Source organism: Coturnix japonica, chromosome 2, assembly GCF_054131305.1.
Source record: "Coturnix japonica strain WE chromosome 2, WE-NBRP24, whole genome shotgun sequence".
NCBI classification, from domain to species: Eukaryota; Metazoa; Chordata; class Aves; order Galliformes; family Phasianidae; genus Coturnix; species Coturnix japonica.
In genome coordinates, this window is record NC_140664.1 from 74,997,863 (window position 1) to 75,018,313 (window position 20,451).

Consider the following 20,451-nt stretch of genomic DNA (forward strand, 5'->3'; position numbering starts at 1 on the left):
GATCACCTCCCTCAGCCTGTTGACCACACTACTAATACAACCCAGGATGATGTGAGATTGTTGCTGGCTCACAGTTCGCATGTTATGCATCACTGTATGGACAATAAACAGGTACTCCAAGTTAGTTTTTTCTGTTCCTCCTGGAGCTATCTAATTATTTCTCACAAACACTTTATGTGTATTTCAGACAAATCAAACTGTTGTGTTTCCCTAAGAAAAAAATTATTCACATGGAGCTGGATGGCCATATTTATTTCTTCCTAAATAAACCTAACCTGTAATATTCCTGATATCTGTTAATATCTAATTTCATCAGCTAGGATTTAGTAGAGTGCTCACTGTATAAGAAGACTGAGCCAGCAATGATAGAAAATCAAAATATGGCCCTAGACAGATTTGTGATGGTTCTTCAGTGAAATTTTTCACATATTTTTGAAACTCAAAACCTGGAATGTAACTTCTGTCTTCATAATACGTATATATAGTCAACACAGAAAATGCGAGGTGGATACAAAGAAGAAAGACAGAATTTGACACTGGCTGTGACAAGCATGAAATATTCAAAAATAGAAGCTGTCTTCTTCCAGCACAAAGTTTGAGAAAGAGGTCCCTGGTTACCGCACACCAGTGGAGCTTTTTTTCCCACAGAAGTAGCATTACATACTTCCATCCCAAAATGCCTTTGGCTTAAAGTATGCTTACCAGCTCTTAAAACCATCACAACTTGGACTGAAACAAAGAAGCATCCCCTAAGCATGCTTGCACACTGTGACGGACTTTTCTTTCCTTAAAGTATGGAACTGCGGCTTTGACTCAGATCAAAATCGTACAGACTAAATAGGGAGAAAACCCTATCTTCTCTAGGTAAACATAAAAACGAAGGAATAGGAAAAGGAAATTCAAATAGGTGAAATAATAACACAAGTTTAATTCTATCTAGAAACTCAACTTCATTCTTTGGTGTCAGAGCAACATTTTTTGCTGTATTCCTTAAAGGGGTTTACTCTGGCAAGAACTCTTGCTGGCAGAATGTTGCTTCAGAAAACCATGCCTTGTTCTGGTCATTGTGAAGAATTTGTGCCTTTATCAGAGGAATTAAGGAAAACAAACAGAAGATCAAAGGAGATCTTTGACATCTTCATGATTGTCTTTGGAGTTTCAGAGCACGTCTCCATTAATTCTCTACTAACTTTGGGAAACTCTTAATGTAATGATTTTGCTGATGGCAGCCCAAGTGAGACTACACTAAGCTTGAAAACACATCTCTTTGATGAATGAAAGGAGACCCTGAAGTGCTAATTCTTCCAGCATTCTTTTCTTCTCATTTTCCATTCTTCAAGAAGTTAATCTAGTTAAGTCAAGACTGGCTGGAAAAACGGGGTTGCATCATTCTGTGATTTACATTCAGGAAAAAGTTGTGGAACAACAGTTTGTTATCAGTCTTTTGGTGTTTTTCTTGACAGATGGCATATATATAAACACGCATATTCTATTTGTTCTATTAATACAAGCTTTTTAAAAATTAAGTATGGTCATTAGAACTCGAAGTTTTCCCTTTCCAAATTTAATGAACCTAGTTACAAAACACAATACTGTATGTGGGTATCAGAGTATTCCTTTGCCAGTCGGAAGATAACTTCTTTTGCTTGAGGCAACCCTTTACAAGTACGCCATCTGGTAAACTGAAAATTGCACGTACAACTTTATATGGTTATTTCACTCTGGAGTTCTGGAATGCAGAGAGACCAGAACTGTTCAGAGGAATTACAAAAATCAGAGTGAAGAGAGCAGTGTCAGTCACTTATTACCTGGGCATAATCTAATCTAGCACAGCAAGACTCAAACAGTAGCTCCTCTGCATCCTGTCTCTGAGAAATAAAGAAGACAATTTCAATCTCCTCTGCTCAGCAGCTAAATAAACCTATGTCACTAGGGAGGTAAGACGATCCCTTTTTATATTTTGTTGTTTTGGATCTCTCCAATAAAGGAAAAAAAGAAAACCCCAAAACAGGTAAATTCAACCCAGGCAATCTCAGTTCGTTTGTTTCTGTGGAGATGGAGACAGAACGGGAAGAATAAAAAAAGCGAAATAATCTTCTGAGAAGACACCAGTCATTCCAAATGAGAGAGCCCCCAGTGTGCAAGAAATTCATCACATAATCGCACAAACCATCCATCTAGAGCTGCTGCCTTATCCTTTTAACCACAAAGCCATAAAGGGCCTGCTTAGTCCTCTTGGCAACACAGTCCTTGTCCTCTTTGTTACAGTCATAGCCCTGAGTGACAACTTCAAATGCGGGACTCATCATAACACACAGCTTGCAGAACACACACGCAGCTGCACATATATGGGCTGGGCTTTGTTCTTTTGCCTCTTATTTTCACGGGGAACTCAGCTTTGCTTCTGAGAAGCAAAAGGATCCAGGAACACTACAGCAGCACAAGGACTAAACTGTTTCAAATCTTTACTCAAGAAGAAAATGTCTTTCTGTGCTGCTGGCTTGCCTTTCCATATTTAGCAGACCTGTTTGGTTTTTCCCCCAGATTCTGACATGAGCATACAGATTTCACAGGTTTAAAAAGTAATGTTTTACTCTTGTGGCTGTGTAAAAATATGGCTAGAAGTAGAACCACAGAAAACCAAACCCACGATCTGTATTTTTAAGCATCTTTTTTTTTAGAACGCTGAGCATTGGTTGCCATGTCTTTGACCAGAACTAACATCCCTTCCAGTGTGAGCAAGGCTGGAGCCAGGCACTAAGCTTCACTTGGCAAATTTCCTTCAAATACTAAAAATTCAAAAGAAAAGTAAGAATTATTTGCCTTCACCATTACTGTCATATTGCAGGAGTGAGAAAATTCAGGAATATTTGACACAGATTGAAAAAACGTGGAAGAGCAGTGAAATATATTATTAAAATTCACAGCTTTGGGGTTTTCAAATACAGAGCCAAATACAGAGTGCTGAGCTGAGTTTTTGAAAGCATTATAGCTGGCTAAACTGCATGTTTGGCTAATGGAAAGGGGAGCAAAGAGCAATACACAGAGTGGCAAAACTAAGTCAGATCATGTCACAGTCATCACTTCAATAGAGTGTCTGAAAAGGCAGCCTATTGCAAAGGCTTGTCATTGAGATATTTTCCCAAGACAAAGGACCTTAAGCACGCGCAGGTAACAATGCAACTCAGTTACTTGTGGTAGCTCTCAAGAAAATGCAAAATGACTCTCATGTGAGCCCAGACATTACCTTCCCATCTGCTCCATAAGATCATACAAAGTAAATACGTATGTCTTGACAAAAGCAGTTGAAGAAAATCCAGATACCACAGGCAGTATTTACTGTCTTTACTACTGCAGTTCAAAGAGATGTCCTACATGAGACTACAGCTCTTACTTCCTGAGCACTCCATCAGCAACTTCAAGGAGGTTACAGCCTAAATACACAAGAAGAAAGAAGTATTCGTAATCCCAGACTTCAGATGATTGAGTCAAAAGAAATACAACATACTCCACATAGACAGTCAGGCCCATTCTATGTGCCTGTGTGCTATTGGACAGTCCAAAAAGAATCATTTATCTCTTTGGTGTTCCATCATACTCGAGCTATTGAAGAACACCTACAACCCAAACTGCCCTCCCTTTACATAACTAAACTGACTTCTACAGCTCCAGGAGACCAAGTTCATTAGGCATAGAGTATCACAACACTCAAACACCTCGCAAGAACTCATCCTAAATGACCTGGACATAATCACTTAACAAGTCAACAGAAAATCCTTGACCTTCTGATGCTTTACCCACAACAGTACTATGATTTTGTGCAGTTTTGTGGGTAAGGCTTTTCGCTCTTGCTATATATGTTAAAAAAAGATTGAGCAAGCTGAAAAGGGACACAGGATATTGAAGATACCCGTCACTTAGATGAGAACTCTTTGTGTCCTTTAAAGATGGTGCATTTCAAAAAAGGTCAGGATAGTATAAATCAAATTTCACTTCTGCAGCACTACCTTCTGCTCTGTTCTGTCATTCTGCAGTTGTCCTACGCCACTGATGCGTCCTGTTAAACAGCTACAACACTTCTAGAACATAGCCACAATGAGCAAATTAAAAGCCCTTGTATTCAGAGCATTTTAAGATCTGAAAAGATCATACAAACACAACTTTGCTTATTCCTATAGCTTTGCACTGACTTTTCTGGCATAGAAAGGTAGAAACGATTCTAAAGTATCTTAAAAACAAGACTAAAAATTCAAACCACTTAATTTTTTTTATTTATTTATTTTATTTTTTTCATTTCAGTCTGTTGTTTTGGACCTGCTTTAATTGATGGTTAAACTCCACAAACTTAGGTAGAATTACTGCTGATATGCATGCACGTAAATCTAACAGGTACATTCAAGATTTTATCTGATGCCTTTATATTAGAAACATGACTGCCAGCTTAATTAAGAACAAGAATTTCTGGATGCCATTTTGACAGCAGTTTAACTGTTCATAAAGAAAACTGATTTTATTCCAAAAGTAGCAAAGTGAAATAAATCATTTGGTGGACAAATCTCTGCATTCTGCAGTAACATGCTTATTAATGTACTATTCTTGGGAAATAGTTGCAAGGAGAAGAAAATGAAGTTTCACTTATTTTCTGAAAGTATATAAGATTCCCTTGATGGAAAACTTAGGATCAGGACATTATGATGTAATGAGCATTTAAGAGATACTAAGGGAATTAAAAGAATTTTCAATGATACTAGTGACATTCATTGTCCATGTTAATAACCTATTTACCATGATAGCACCTTAATAGGCTTTTAAATGGCAGAAATGAAATTATACTTCACTACAGCATTATTATTAACATTATGAAGAAGAATCCATAGTTCCTTGTCCTCATCTTGCAGCTATTTTTATTCTGTATTTCAGGGGCACCATTAGGACAGATTTTCCCTCCCCCCTCCACCTGCAGAGGAAAATTCCAAACAGTAAAGTCTTAAAATCTGCTTGGCCAGCACAACCAGCACAGTTTCTGATCTTTACAAATCTAGATTCCAGGCTGGACCTTCCTGTCCATCTTTCACACTGGATCAAAGCACAAGTTCCAAATAACAATGCAGCAGCTTACAGACTATCTGGGATGTTCAACTTGTATAATGGAATTAGTCTGGTAGTCTCCACAAGAACTGGAATGCTCAATCCTTTCAAGGTGAAAAGACCTTCCCACCTTCAAAATCCTGATCTGTGCAGCATGGTTTGATCCTGCCCGCAGTTGTCTTGAGTGATCTGCTGCCGTTGTCTTTAAAATGTTATTGAAAATGTAAGATCACAAGTATAATCTTTGTGAAGTACCACCACTATCTACTTGCTAACATGTACAGAGGGCTCCCTTTCACTACATGAAACCTAGCATCTTCGTCAACTAAAGAATCTCTGCCACTTAAAAAAGAAACCACAAGAACACTCTGTAGAAAACACTATATCAATTGCTTCCTTTTTTCATGTGATTAAAAATAATGTTTTCCCTTTCTGGCATCGTAGGTACAACTAAGTACAAATACCTGAAATATTGTGTGCCAAACACTTCTTTAAACTGAATAAAACGTGTTTTTTTTTCTTGTTTCCTTGTTTCACAAGATTTTGGAAAGCGCTTCAGAAGAGAATAAACATGGGCACATCTAAACATTTCAGTAACCATATCTTAAAGTGAAAAGTATCAATCCAGACATCTTTAAAATGTCTGTTCATTAAAATTCTGTATACTCTACACAGCTCCACATGATACACTTTTCAATTAGAGTATTTACGACTTTCTTTCCTTGAAGTTTTTGAGCGCGTTATAAAGTAAGGACACAGTGAAAGAGTCATCAGCTTGGACGAGCCTGATATGGAACATTTTCTAATTGCTCTGAACCAAGGACCATTTCTGCACATTTTTTAAGTGTTCCAGTGTTACTAATAAGAGGCACTCAGCTGACCAGCTCTCTTGACCAAGATCACCTGCACATCCAGAGAGCCTGAGGATTTCAGAAGGCCTCATCCAGCTTCCACATCACTCTTATCACCTTCACTCTGTTCTTGGGGGAGACCTTCTATAAGAAAGGCCTTAATTAGGTTTTGGTTTCCCTAAAGAAAACACCAAGGGTTTTGGTTACTGCCAATTGCTCACAGATGACTGGCGACAGACTCAGCCTGGAAATGCAAATCCAGTGACTTCTGGTCATTGCCTGCCTGGGCTAGATGCCAACTGGCAATCTGAAGGTGAAAGGCTCTAAAGCCACTTACTGATCCCCTGAGCTATGGACATCCCTTAGCTGCTTATTTCTCGTAACCTGATATTGATCAGAAAATGGAGAAGTATCAGTACAACAGAAAAAGTGTTCCTATTTCCAATTCCATTTTTAATTACAAAATAATAATAATAATAATAATAATAATAATAATAATAATAATAATAATAATAATAATAATAATATATAATCCAGCAGTTTTTCAAGTCCTTTTTGCACCATAACACACTGTTACTCCTCTAGTGCTTGAGTTAACCCTGAGATAAGAGAACAAATAGAATCAATTCTGCACCTTCTGATTACATAGAAAATGAAAAAGACAAATCCCACAGTGCATAAGACTGGATGCTAGCGCTTTGTACCCCATGCTAGTACACAGCACTGCATCAAAAGTAGTAATGGAAACTCTCTGGGGCGCTACAGCATGCACCTTCACTCTTTCTGTCTGTTCCACTCCTTGTCCAATCAGATGTCAGGTTTTCCCAGTTTCCAGGTGGAAGTAGGTCTACAGGATATCAAAAGCATAGAATGGAGTAATAGAATGGCGTGGGTTGAAAATGACCTCAAATATCACCTAGTTTCAACCCCCCCCCCCATCATGGACAGGGATGCCAACCAGCAGATCAGGCTGCCCAGAGCCACATCCAGCCTGGCCTTGAATGCCTCCAGGGATGGGGCATCCACAGCCTCCTTGGGCAACCTGTTCCAGTGCATCACCAACCTCTGTGTGAAAAACTGCCTTCTAATATCCAACCTAAGCCTCTCCTGTCTCAGTTTAAAACCATTCCCCCTTGTCCTGTCACTGTCTACCCATGCTGGCCTTCAGCTGAGCTGCAATTTAAATCCCTCCTGTCAGCAATACACTAACATGTGACTCAAACTGTCTATGAAGATGTATGCCACATACCTATTACAAGATTGGTACAACTACAAAACCATTACTATAGATGTAGGAACAATAAGAACAGGCTGAGGAAAAGTGTACCATTACATTTCTAGGACTACATTTTAGCAAGCATCCACTCTAGAGACAAAGAACTCCTGAGTTGCCTCATGGTGAACCTGCAAAAACTTTAGGCCTTTTAATCCAGGAGGACCCGAAGTGACTTCTGACAAGACTCCCAGCCCTTGCTTCTCCTTTTTGGCACAGGAAACCTTTCTCCCATACTGCAGGAAAGCAATTCTACTTCATAACAGCAATGAATTATAAAGGAAAAAAATGCAGCAGGAAATGAAAGACCTAAAGAGACGACACAGAAAGGGAATGAGGAAAGTAGCACAGTACCTGAGACAAGCCTAACCAGAAACAGTATGAAAGCACAGACATGAAAAGGTACCATAAGAGAAACTGGCACAGCAGCAGGCAATGATGCAAATTAACAGAGCGAGACAATCAGTGGATGCCCAACTGGATTGTCACCCTCCTATCCAAAAGATGAGATATGTCATACTAAGCCCTGAACATTAAATGTCTTAAACATTAAAATATAAAGAGATCGAGCAGACAGAAATGCCAGCTTCAGTCACTAGGAAAAAAATAAAAAGATTTCACTGCTAACCAAATTACATAAGAGCAAGGTTGAAAAAAAAAAAAAAAAAAAAAGAAAGAAATATTAACATAAACTGGTTAGCTCTGCAAGATTTATCAAGTTAGAATAAAGTATGTTTTCAGGCTACGTTAATTCGAGCTTCAATTATATTGAAAAAGGCGCTGAAATAACCAAATTATGAAGCCCCAAAAGCATTTAATAATCACAAAAACGAAGCAGATGCACTAATAAAATTAACACTAATAAACTAGGTCAGGATTGAGAGAAGGAAAAGAGGGATGAAGGAGGAAAAGAGCTCCACCCTGAGATCACAGCATGTCCCCTCGTGCTGCTGTGGTGCTGCACACCAGGCTCAGTGCTGCCCCAACTGCAGATGATGCAGCTCTCTGACCTCCTTAACACAGACACTGCTCACACCATCTCTGTAGGATCTCTGCTTGCTACAGCCAGCATCTAAACGACTACTGAATATAGAAACCTGGCAGGAAATGCTCCCTCTACCAGCAGCTTGTTAATCCTCAGATTAGGAAAGAAGGCCTTTCAGCATCACTGGTATATCTGCAGTGCAGTGGAATCTGGAGAGATAAGCAGAGGACATTCAGGAGCTCCCAGGCTCTTGAGTCACCCTGTGACCTTTAGGTTCAGGAAAGTAATTTTGGCACTGGGTCTCTGCTTGCCTCCCCCTTAGGAAGTGTAACCTCTACCAGCTCACTTTTCGTAAAGTGTTTAGAGGCAGGAGGAGCCAGCATCCAGCTGTGCTGCCCTTTTACTGTTGTCCCTTCCTAAAGCTGAGCAACTCCTCAGAAATCAAAGGAACACAAAGTAGTTCTCAAATCCGCTAGACTTTGGCTTTGCATTTCAACACATAAAATACAGCTCATGATCTGGACTGCAGAGTGATGCTGAGTGCTAGCCAAGCTCACAGGAGAGTCAGAACTGCGCTCCATCTTTGAATATGACCCTCCTCTGTTATAAAACAGATGCATAAATGATTACAGCGATTATGCAGAGGAGTGAGATTATGCAAGTGCTAAACACTGCTGTTGTAATACAGATACACAAACAAGTATGAAGGGGCCTAGGGATGTGGCATTTCTAGCTTTTTTAGGAAGGAAGAGAAATAATAAGAAAGAGGGGGCTGGATAAGTACAAGGGGAATTATTTAGGCAGGACAGAAATGCTGTCTTTCTATCAGGCACTCCCTTGTTCACACAGGGAAAGCTCTAGAGCAACAGCAAAACAGCAGAGGGAGAAACAGAGAAGCTAAGAGCTAAACTGTTCATTAAAAGTCGAGACTGGAAAGAGCTGACAAGCATTACGGTGCCGCAGAAGATCATTCTTCCCAACTTTCTGGCACAAGAAATAAGGAACAACTGCCAGTAAAACAAAACAAAAAGAAAAAAAAAGAAAAAAAACAACAAAGAACAACAGAACCATCAAGGACACAGGAACAAAGTCACAGGGCAATTCTGAAGAGTGGAGAATGGTAGCAGAGATGAACAGTCTGTTCATTTAGGTATGGCGAATTCTGGAATGTTTTGTTTCTTTGTTTTTTAAAGATAGCTCAACTGTTCCTACGAATGCTGATATTAAAACATCCACTTTTACATCCCCTTCCTCAGCTGAAGGTTCGTACAACACTGTAAAGATTCTAAGACATTTTACAATGTAAAAGCAGAGCATGTACATGCACTGGCACAGGTTGCCCAAGGAGGCTGCGGATGCCCCATCCCTGGAGGCATTCAAGGCCAGGCTGGATGTGGCTCTGGGCAGCTTGGTCTGGTGGTTGGTGACCCTGCACATAGCAGGGGGGGTTGAAACTGAAGTTTAGTTAGTTCTGAAACCGTTTATCAAAAACCTCATGCATGCAAACCTTCAGCCTTATTAAGCAGAGAGCTGAGCAGCAGACCCTTATATGAATCACAGAAGCCATTCCCACCCTCCTCTCCCCATACCATGCCCAAACCCTTTTGAAGATTGTCTCAGGCTTGTGTAATCTTTCTACTCCATGGCTGTGGTTGAGGTAGACATGGAGGTTTTCAGGTTACAGTCAGTCCATCAATGATCTCCACGTCCCTCAAGCACAGGGTCTGAGCACAGCTCCACAAGGATGGCCCACACGTACCAGCCAGACTAAGGATCAGCTTTGCATAGGGACTCAAAGAGAAGGAAAACACTAGCAAGAGAAAGAAACAAACTGCTGAAGTCAGGAATCATTTCAGATTGCACAGCACAGGCTCAGAAAAGGACATCGACCTCAAGAAGGCTGAAACATCCTTCAAACTCCCAGGGTCAGGGGCCGACTCAATTCTGTGCCTTAGCACAAGTGGGACCCAGCAATCATGCAAGTCTTTTCATAATATCCGAACATTCTTCTCCTTTCTCTCTTTTCATTAGTAAGATCAGCAGGTTTGGGGAGGAAAAAAATAGTTAAGACACTACCCAAAGACTGCTCAGTATTCATTGGAATCACAGTTCCTTGCCTCGAAAGGCTGTGAACATATTCAAGTAACATAACATAGGATCAGGAAGGAAGACCTATTTTAATCCTCACTCAATATTTTCAATGCTGCTATTTTTGAAAGCATGTACTCTTTGCACCTTATTGACTGTACATCTAGGTCCAATATTACATTATTAGAAATCCTCTTTTCCATGTAATTATATATATATATATATATTTACCAAAGTCAATGAATGATTTTAAATCATACTCCAAATACCATGTGTTTAATATCACACTGTATACAAAGTCCAGCAGTGACATAAACACAACTTCAGTGAGTTAGAAAAAAAATAGCTTTCCTTTCCTATGAGAATGGCAAGAATCCCTAAATGCTTCCTACCTTGGATCCTCCCCACCACTGTAGCATGATTGGACCCATCTACCGCTGAGACAGTAACCCTCATCTGTAGACAGTTTCTCTATTAAGTGAAAAGCATGTGGTGGCACATTTAAGTCTTACAGTAATGGTTTTAAACCAGCTTTTCTTTTAGAGATTTATTTCATATTCCTCAACTTGCCAAACTAACTAAAAGGTTTGAAAAATCACATGACTAAAGAATCCGCTTAGCTTTTGTTGACTACCAAAAGCAAAGCTTGATGAGAAGTACAGATATATTGAAAGACTACTTTGGACAGGCTTTATTATGGCCAGTAAGGTATATCTCAGTTTTCTGCTCATTTCATTCCTGCTCTTTTCTTGTAGCAAAACCTTACATGCCTTAGCTCCAAAAGCTGACAAGAACACATTCCTAAAACATAAACACACCTAAAAGTCACTAACAGCTGATTTTCCAGGAATTTTTAGAGGATGGCATCCTGTTAGTAGATTGCTCATAACTATTTTTATACTGGAAGGTCTTCAGGGAGTCTGATTGTCATTTGAGACTGTGTGGTATGCGCCTAACAAAGAGTGGGTAGCACCATAAATTTCCTAATGTGTCATTATGCATCACTATCATTATTTATTGCCCTTGTTCTTGGAAGTTGAAATAACATCTTGTGTGTAGGACAATGCATTTAGCTCAATTAAAAATCACTAAATCTTTATTAAGTTTTAAGCTATCAGCGCTATCAATGTATTTATTTGAGAACACCCACTTCTCTTACAAGGACATTTCAAGGATGAACCTAGAAAGGATACACCAAGTTTCCTCCACAGGAAACGTCCAGAATAAACTTCTCGTATTCTTCCTCCAGGGTAAAAAATAATAATAATAATAAAAAATGAATATTCTCCCAGCTAAATACAAATGTTACAAATGTTTTTGGTCCAAAGAGGAGCAAACAGATTGGTAAAGCAGTATCCTTGGCAGAGTACTCAAAATGCAGATATCATTTCACCCAAAGGAATGAAGGAGTTTTAGTGGTTTAATGTTTAAGTGTTTAATGGTTTAAGCATATATATCAGCGTATTTTTCGCTAATATTATCATGTCAATACAAGATGTTGTTTTTACCAGCTCCTTGAGAGAAAAAAAAGTCTCAAACTTTCAACAGCTTGGAACCTGGGAGGTTTTAAATTACACTGGTCAGTGGTGAAAACAAAAGCATCAAATAGGCTTTTAAAAATGGAGGTAAAAACAAAAACTAAATCATGTTCTCTGTGTGCTGAAACAGTAAGCAGGAGAAAATCCTAGGGCAGTTCCCATATATACTATTCTCTGGCATAATCAATGGGAAAGCCAGTCATAACACTGGACAGCACCACTGCATGTAGGCAAATTAATCAAATTAGTATAAGCTAGATGCAAAGACAGAAACACATACTTGATATATCGATTAACTGATCTGAAAATAGCAACTCTTATATTCCACTATTTTGAAGCTGCTATTCTTTTCCATTTTTAGAGAAATCAAGTGTTGCTCTTCAATTCATTGACATCTTATAAAGGGCTCAGCTGCAGATTCACGTCTCCTTTAATACCTGCACTTCATCTCTTTTGTCTAGGAACTTCAGCCCCCAAGCAGGAGGATGGAAATCCTCCCAAAGTCATTAACATCTCCTCCCCTTGTCATTCAAGTTTGACAGAATTCTCCCTTTTGTTACCCATCTCTTTTGTTTCCTTATGCATTGAGGTGTCAGATGCCTCGGTGTAACAAGACAGTACACTGGGTCAGGTCACAGTATTCTATGAAAACTCCTTGAGACTGTTCTAGTAAAAGCCAAGAACATGTATGAATGGGAAAAAAACAAACCACCTTGCCCTCATTCAATCACGTATAGGCTGCTTAAATCACAGACGGAAGTCATCTCATCCAACCACATACACAGACACATTGCAGTTTCTCTTGTGCTGCTCCCCAAACTGTAGCATAAAATCTGCCCCTCGATATACAACGAAGATAGAACACCAACAGTTTAATGAGAGAATTCCTTGCCCATTCTATACATTGTCCTGTGAACTAGTGTTTTCACACTGTGGAAGTAAGGCATGCAGGAATGTCCATCTGCTTCTGCTCACACTTAGCGGAAGCAGAGTCCTTTAGGAGCCACTTATTCTCCTGTACTTGGGCTTACCAGCATCATTCTCTCTGCCAATCCAAAAATCAAAGTGGAGCCTGGCTGACTAGCAATCAAAAGCACACAGACAAAGAGTAATCAATACTGCTCCAACCCTAATTCCTTTATGATTTAAAGTAAAACACTGATTTACTCGAGAATTCAGGCCACGGGATATTCCCTCTCATGATCTGACCTTTTTCTGCTTATGCCTGCCTGGTCTCCTTAGGCTGAACAAATATTTATAACTGATAACTCAATACATTGTTACAGGTCAAGAGATGTAACAGCTACCTGAATATGATGTTAAGAAGGATGAGAGACATAACTGACAGGCCCGTAATCTTCAAAGCAGTTTTACATGGGAGCAAACTAAAGCATACAGACCACTCGTGACTTGTCAGCTAATAATGTAATCACTTCTTATTCTAATACCACGCTGTAGTACAAGCCAATCATTTATTCTGCGAGTCTTCCAGCAAAACTGCATATAACAACAATAATCCTCCCTCCAAACATGACATTTTTATTTCTCGTTGTACGTGAATTAATTGAAATTCAAATTCAAATGCTTTGCGTGTGCACAGTTGGAAGCTTGCCTTGTCTCTTAGTTAAGTGTGCTTTCTAATAACCAAATACTACCATGCTACATTCTCAAATAAGCTGGGAAAGAATTTCCAAATAAACTGTTTTCAAGGCAACATCTTTATTTTAAGTAAGAAAGAAGCATGCATGCATTCAGCCAATCTTTCTTATGAAGAATTCCTTCCAACACATAGCTAACATTATTTCTAGATAGACAAAATCCAAAAATAAAAACTTTTTTTTTGCTTGAAGCTGCTTAAAGGCCATAGAATACATGGACTGTAGTGTGAAGTTGCCATTAAGCTGAGCCAATAGTTAATCTCAACATAATCCACCTGTCTCTACCCTAAATATTAGCAACGATGGAGAGGAAGTCAGTGGTTGCCAATGGAGCTACATCAGCTCCAACAGTGGAGGGAAAGATGAGCTGAGACTGGTAGAGGAGGTCCTCACGCCTGCTGGTAAACTCAAAGGGCAGAAATGGATGAGGAGAAAGCAGACACAAGCTCAACTTGTCTTTTCTGCATCTCAAGTACAAATCAGGGCTAGAACAATCATGATGAGGAGAAAGAGTTGCAAACCTAAGCTTCCTTCTAAAGGAGATGAGATAGTCATGTACTCTCCATCTACCCGCCTTCCTATAAGTCTGTCCCGAAAGCACCTAAACCTGCCAATCAGTTACCATCAACCTGAAGTAAGCACACAGGCCAGAGAGAGGAAATACACCAATTCTCATCTAAACAGAGTAAAATAATTACAAAAATAGTAGTCAGTAAATCATTGTGATAGCTTTCTGATAGATGACCATCTCAGAGGATATCACTGCGCTTCATACTACGGTAAAATCATTTTATTTGAGAGGATGTTTCCCAAAATTAATAAGTCATATAAAACAGATACGAGCATCACCTCCTATTTAGTGTTGTAATCATTTCTGTCCATAGCCTGGAATGCATGGTGTAAATAACTTGTGCATTAAAAATGCACTAAATGCAATAAAAACAGCTCGTGCATTTCCAGCAAGTTCACTTGAAACAACTTCCCTGTGAAAGTATTTTTAAAACACCACATTATGCATTTAAACTTTGCCCTTCCTGCAAAAAAACATTGCAAAATGCTACCTGCACTTACATCACGAGAGGTGGGAACAGCAGTAGTATTGTTGTATATACACCATATTCCACTGTAACAGAGAAATGCAACTAACTGGCCCAGTTGACTGGTGATAGTCTCAGATAGGGTGTGCATGCCTCTATGTTGCACAAAACTGAGAGGTGAATGAAATAAAAGGCAGACATTCAGCTTGTGCAACATCTCAGCTGGGTTCACAACAACCTGCACCAACTGAAGATCTCTCTCCACACATTCTTTCATCCTTGAAACATTTGCCTTGTGCAAGACACAGTGACAGAGGAGATGAATGACGCCCGCATCTTCTTATCAGGTATGACAGGTTGTGACACTGCAGTCTGGAAAGTGTTCACAGATTAGAGATGAAGTATTAGTTCTCTGAGTAACACAACCTTGAGGAGAAATCCTACAAGGGAAAATAAAAACAAGAAGCAAACAAACAAACAAGAGAATACCAAAACTCACAACAATATCAAATGCTTTTCCTATGGCAGCTTTATATAAGAGAAAAAAGAAAGAAGTTCCCAGCTAGCTAGCTCACGGGGTAAGTGATGCAAACAAAGTTTCAATGGAGACAGAACTATGTGGTAGAACATACATTATACACTTGCATGTATGTGTATGTGTTGGTACATATACGTAAAACAATATGTATTATATGTTACCGTGTATTTTTTTTTTCCCATGGCTTTACCATTCATCAATTCCTCATGCAGCTCTATCCATTAGTCTTACTGACACATCTACACAATGTCTGTACACAGAGACATAACCCGCAATTTATCATGAAATTCAGAACCAGCGACTTGAAATATGTTCCCAGAGAAGAACGTGTGCCCCACAGTCAACCTCAAAGCATACAGAAAAACACCAGTTTCTATCCCACTATCTTTAAAGGATGATCATTACAGGTATCAAAACCAAGCTCATTCACTGGCTTCTCACACATTATCGGTCTGAGAGCAAAATGATTTTTCTCTTCATTAAACAAAAAAATAATAATAGAAACATTTAAGACATAACGTGATTTTTAGCAGATGATAACTATCTCAGCTTTGGTCCCTTCTGGGATATTTTCTCCTTTGTAGAGAAGAAAGTGAGCTAGTAATTACAACATGAAGCTCCAAGTCCAATTAACAATCTGCAACATGCCCCACTTCTTTCATCCTCCACTGGTAATGCTACAGGCAGCATTAACTGTCTAATAAATAGGTGAGAGCTGCTTAACACTTTGTAAGGTTTCAGCATTTCCTTTCACCCCTGGCATCAATTCTCTCTTTCCCCTGGCTATTAGCAGATCAGTCTGGCAGTATGCAGATGCTGTTCTGTGGTGTGCTCCAAGACACACATTGCCTGTGGGCTCCCCTGGGCTCCGGAAGGCAGGTGGCATATTCACGTTCTGACAGCAAAGCTTCACTAATGACCTCGCAAAGGTCTCTATGAGATTTTTTTTCCGAGCTAATCAACTGGACAAAGGATTTACTTCTGCTTAGAGAGGGTGGATGTTTGCAAGCCAGCTTCGAGTGGTAAAGGGCAAATGTTAGAAGTATTTTTAATATACTTCTATTTACTGAGAGATAAATGTATCTGTGCGAAGTACAATATGCTGTGCAGAAACATCCTACTAAATGCATGCACAGTGTCAGACTGTTTAGGGATGAGTGCACAAGAGCTGGTCCTGTAAAAGTGTGTCAATCAGATTAGCAATTTGAATTTGTTAAATTAAAATTTACATTCCTGTTAAGTTAAAATTTGCCGTTTCTGTCTGGCATCCTTTTCAAGACTGCAATATTTGTGTTCTTTTTAAGTATTTACTGGTTTTTATGATGTGTGCTCCTACATAATTTAATAATTGCACTTTGCAATAACATCACACCTAAATAAGTAAGGCCTTCAATCAAACATACTAGTAGGTTATACACACTAAAGTAAGCAAGTAATAACAGACAGCATTCAATAAATCATTTCTATGTCCTCTCTACATCTTTACTGATCAGATTCTACATATGAGATTCAAGAAAGGCCAGGACTAACACATCATAATCCTGTGTTTTATCTGTAGAAAACATTTCTGCTACTTCAGTGTGAAAAGAAAGACAAAAAAACAATAGTCTCCAAACCAGAGAAACCTCCCCCATTTCCTATTTCTTCTCCAGCTTTCTTCTCAATATGCAACAACTCTCCAGCAATCCAAAATCTGGAAGGACCTTCTTGGCAGAGGCACATGTGTCTTAGTAGCCTCCAGACTGGAGTTGTCTGGCCGATACCAGTGAGTACACAGCCAAAGCTAACAACTAACAACAGCTACACAACTATCAAATACGAGCAGGGTATTTGAGCCAACATACACCCTTTACATTACTCTTCATAGGCTGGCCAAGCTAGAGGTATATTCATGATGCAAAACAGTCATTTGAATTCTTATGCATATACTGCAGAAAGGAACTATTAATGCCTCACCTTCAAAAAGCATGGTGTTTTCCCACACATACAACCTAGCACTTACTCTTGTTTTACTTTCACTTGACCTTCTGAGAAGAGTATTAAACACTCAAGTGGGAACCTTGGTTTTTCTGTAAACAACAAAGATAATGAGCAAAACAGGAAAATTTCAGGTTAGGAAGAAAACAGGAAAAAAAACAAACAGAAAGTGAATGCTGTATCCACATATTCCTCACTGCAGACCACGGCTTGAATATTGCCTAGAGAGGACATATCCTCAATGGAAAGATCAAAAGAATCACCTCAAGTAGCTTAAGTTTAGATACCACAGAGTTCAATGTGACACGCTCAACTTCTCTCTAGTCAAAATGTTTGCTCTCCTACTGGCAGACTTCTTATCTTGTGTCCCTGTTTCAATCTTGTCTCTGTTTCAAGGTTGTCTTTTCTGCCAGTGAGCAAATGTATTCTGGATTCGCACACATTGATCCAAGCAATCAACCTATGCACATGCTCCATCCCAACCCCTGACCCCAACAACACCCCACACAAAGTTCTTAATTACACTCTCAGCCACAGGTGTGACATGAGTAACAAGCACTGTCATATAAGGGGCATCCACTTGTAATTTTAAGGGGGCCTACAGTACTTACTGATGTTATAACTGCACAATTAAGCCTAATTCTAACCAAATTTAAGCCAAGTCACTCTTACTCTATTTATTATGCAGGCACAGCAAATCAGACTGATGAATATTAACTAAATTTAAACAGACTTTAAGCAGTGTTAAATGTAATGCATACTAGGCCAATGGATCACCCAATGTAAGAAGCCCCAAGCAATAACTTATCAAATACAGAGTAGAAAGTAAAATCTTCCCTTTTACAAAATAATTTTCCCACCAAGTAATTAATCTTGTTTTGTTAATATTTTCAAAGACTGAGAAGAAATATTTGTGGAGTGGTTTAGAGAAGATCAGGATACTAAAATACTTAATTGAACTTTCTGACTTCTGTCTGCCAACATTTCCCCTATGAAAAGGCATAAGCTTACAACAGAAAAATAAAGCAGGCAAAAGTATCTTTAATGCATCATACCCCTGTGATTTGAAATCTCAGAGGAAATGAAACAAAGTTTAGTTAAAAATGCATCTCAAGCCATCTTGTATGACTTTCTTCCTACTAATGCGCTCAACTGTTACTGTTACGATAATAGTCTACATAAATGGTCTCCAAATTGCTGATTAATAGAATCATAGAATTACCCAGGTTGGAAAAGACCTTAAAGATCATCAAGTCCAACCACAGCCTAACCAGTACCCTAACTCTAAAAACCCTCCACTAAATCATATTCCTGAGCACCACATCCAAACGGCTCTTAAACACAACCAGGGATGGCGATTCAACCACCTCCCTGGGGAGCCTATTCCAGTACCTAACTACCCTTTCTGCGAAGAAGTTCTTCCTAATATCCAACCTAAACTTGCCCTGGCGCAACTTGAGGCCATAATAAATTGCTTAATAAAGGAATAACTTGCTTAATAAAGGAATAACTTCCATGGCTGTCAGTTATTTACGTAATCAGCAGGCATTTGCCATTCGTCAAACAGCAGCACCAAATACAACAGCAAAAAATCACGTTACTTCAGGGTATTGGAGGAGCATGGAGGGTAAAAAAGAAGAAAATTAAATTCATACTGTTAGTATTTCATATCACCTGTACAGACTGTATTTGATACTGGTGTAAAAGTTGGTTTTATACCAAACTGGCTTTATCCCTCTGCTGCAAGCTTATAGTACACAAAACTCCTCTTCTGAGCCACCAGAAAAAGGTAAGAACCTACAGCAGATCTCACCATGTGACAAATAAAATAAAATAGATTAAAAATTGTCTATTTCAGTGGATGATTTGGAACTATGTTACACACATACTGTCCCTAATATCCATTACTATCAAAACATAACACCAGCTTTTGTGAGATTCAGATTTGAAGACCAACCTGACCAAAAAAATTCTGTTGGTTACTCTTCCTCCGGAGATCATGCAAACTGCAGATACATAAATAAAAAAGAAAGAAAAAGTGAATAACTCCAACCAAATCCAGATGGATTCCAAATGCAGAAGTATATAAGATGGGAGAAATGACTGAAAGAAGCAATCAAAGCAGCAGCTCTGACAGAAATTTGGCTTCATTTACACTATGACTTCCAATACTTCTACTGATGATGTGATTGACAGTGACTAGAACCTCCTGCGAGCTTTTTTATGTAAGATCTAGGCCAGCGTAACTCAACCTTCTCTTAGGATGTATGACTATCAGTGAATGGGATATCCACTCTGTCCACATCGCTTTCCATGAAAATGGACACATCCTGTCTCCACACACCTATTTCTTCTACTTGAACTCCATTTTGAAAGCTACATTGAAAACAATAAGACAAGGCTCCTTTGGGCACTGAATTATATGCCTAAATGTCACTGACATCTTTGTTGCCCACTGACTTCACAGGACTTGTTCATTTCTATGTGCTTAAACACGGAGCTCAAAGCACAAGTACAAATCGTGTTCTCTGCCAACAAGAGGGCAAGAACCACTGTGCGAAAAGGTAGTTCAGCTGCACTTCAGGCATTGTCACGCTGTCAAATTAGTGACACATATAACACTCATGACTGAATCTGGATAAAAAGATTTACATTTTAAACAAGCAGGTATTTTAGTACTGATTTCAGTGGAAACACGTCTTCAAAACACCATGCTGTATCTCCAATGCTTTCACTGGGATTTTTAAAATGAGAACATACGTGACACTTAGACCAGCAACCTGAGGATCTGCAAAAATGTTAAGCACTGAAGATCACAGAAGTAATATGCCAGATTAAAACTGAATTTCTATGGCAAGCCTAGATGCAAATCTTAGAAGTCAACTTGAATTCATAAGTAAAGCATAGTCTTTACAGTCTACAAACTCAAAACTAGAAACAAAGAGCGAAAAAGAAAAAAACTGCCTGCAGTAGCAGTATAGATGAAATTAAGCAGTGGCTATAGCTCAATCCATCAAACTGCACTTGCCACTTTGTGAACAACAGACTTGTCAGGGAGCAGTATATCAACAGTGTAGTAAGCAGGTTACTTTTACTGGACTAGAAAGGGCACACAGCTGGATAATTTGGAGCAGACTGTATGCTGATGCAAGTCATTTCTCCTTCAAGACTTTGTCACTACCTGACAAGCATTACTGCTTCCCTTCCTTTAAAAAATCTTTTGCCGCATTATCTGTACTTGCTCCCTCTGGTTCCTGCACTGGAGCTTTTTGCATCTCTACTCTGAATCTTCTTGGCAACATGATATCTAAGTTCCACAAAAGGATTGCTTTTGGTCCCTCAAAATAAAGTTACAAAAAGTAGCCAGAATCATGAAGAGACACCAGTTTTTACTCACAGCAACATAAACACGCAATGA

General features: G+C 39.1%; 1 protein-coding gene across 16 annotated transcripts in view; it reads right to left on the reverse strand.

Annotated features, from left to right (window-relative positions):
* The window catches only part of FARS2 (phenylalanyl-tRNA synthetase 2, mitochondrial), a 217,093-nt gene that overhangs the window by 115,655 nt on the left and 80,987 nt on the right, over positions 1 to 20,451 (reverse strand). The window contains exon 6 of one of the 16 annotated variants that reach the window (XM_085540266.1): positions 778 to 14,890. The exons of the other annotated variants lie outside the window; for them this stretch is intronic. Coding sequence (XP_085396392.1) covers positions 14,862 to 14,890 — 29 coding nt within the window. The 3' untranslated portion in view covers positions 778 to 14,861. Of the gene's footprint in view, positions 1 to 777; positions 14,891 to 20,451 lie in introns of those variants that run through there. 16 annotated transcript variants of the gene reach the window in all.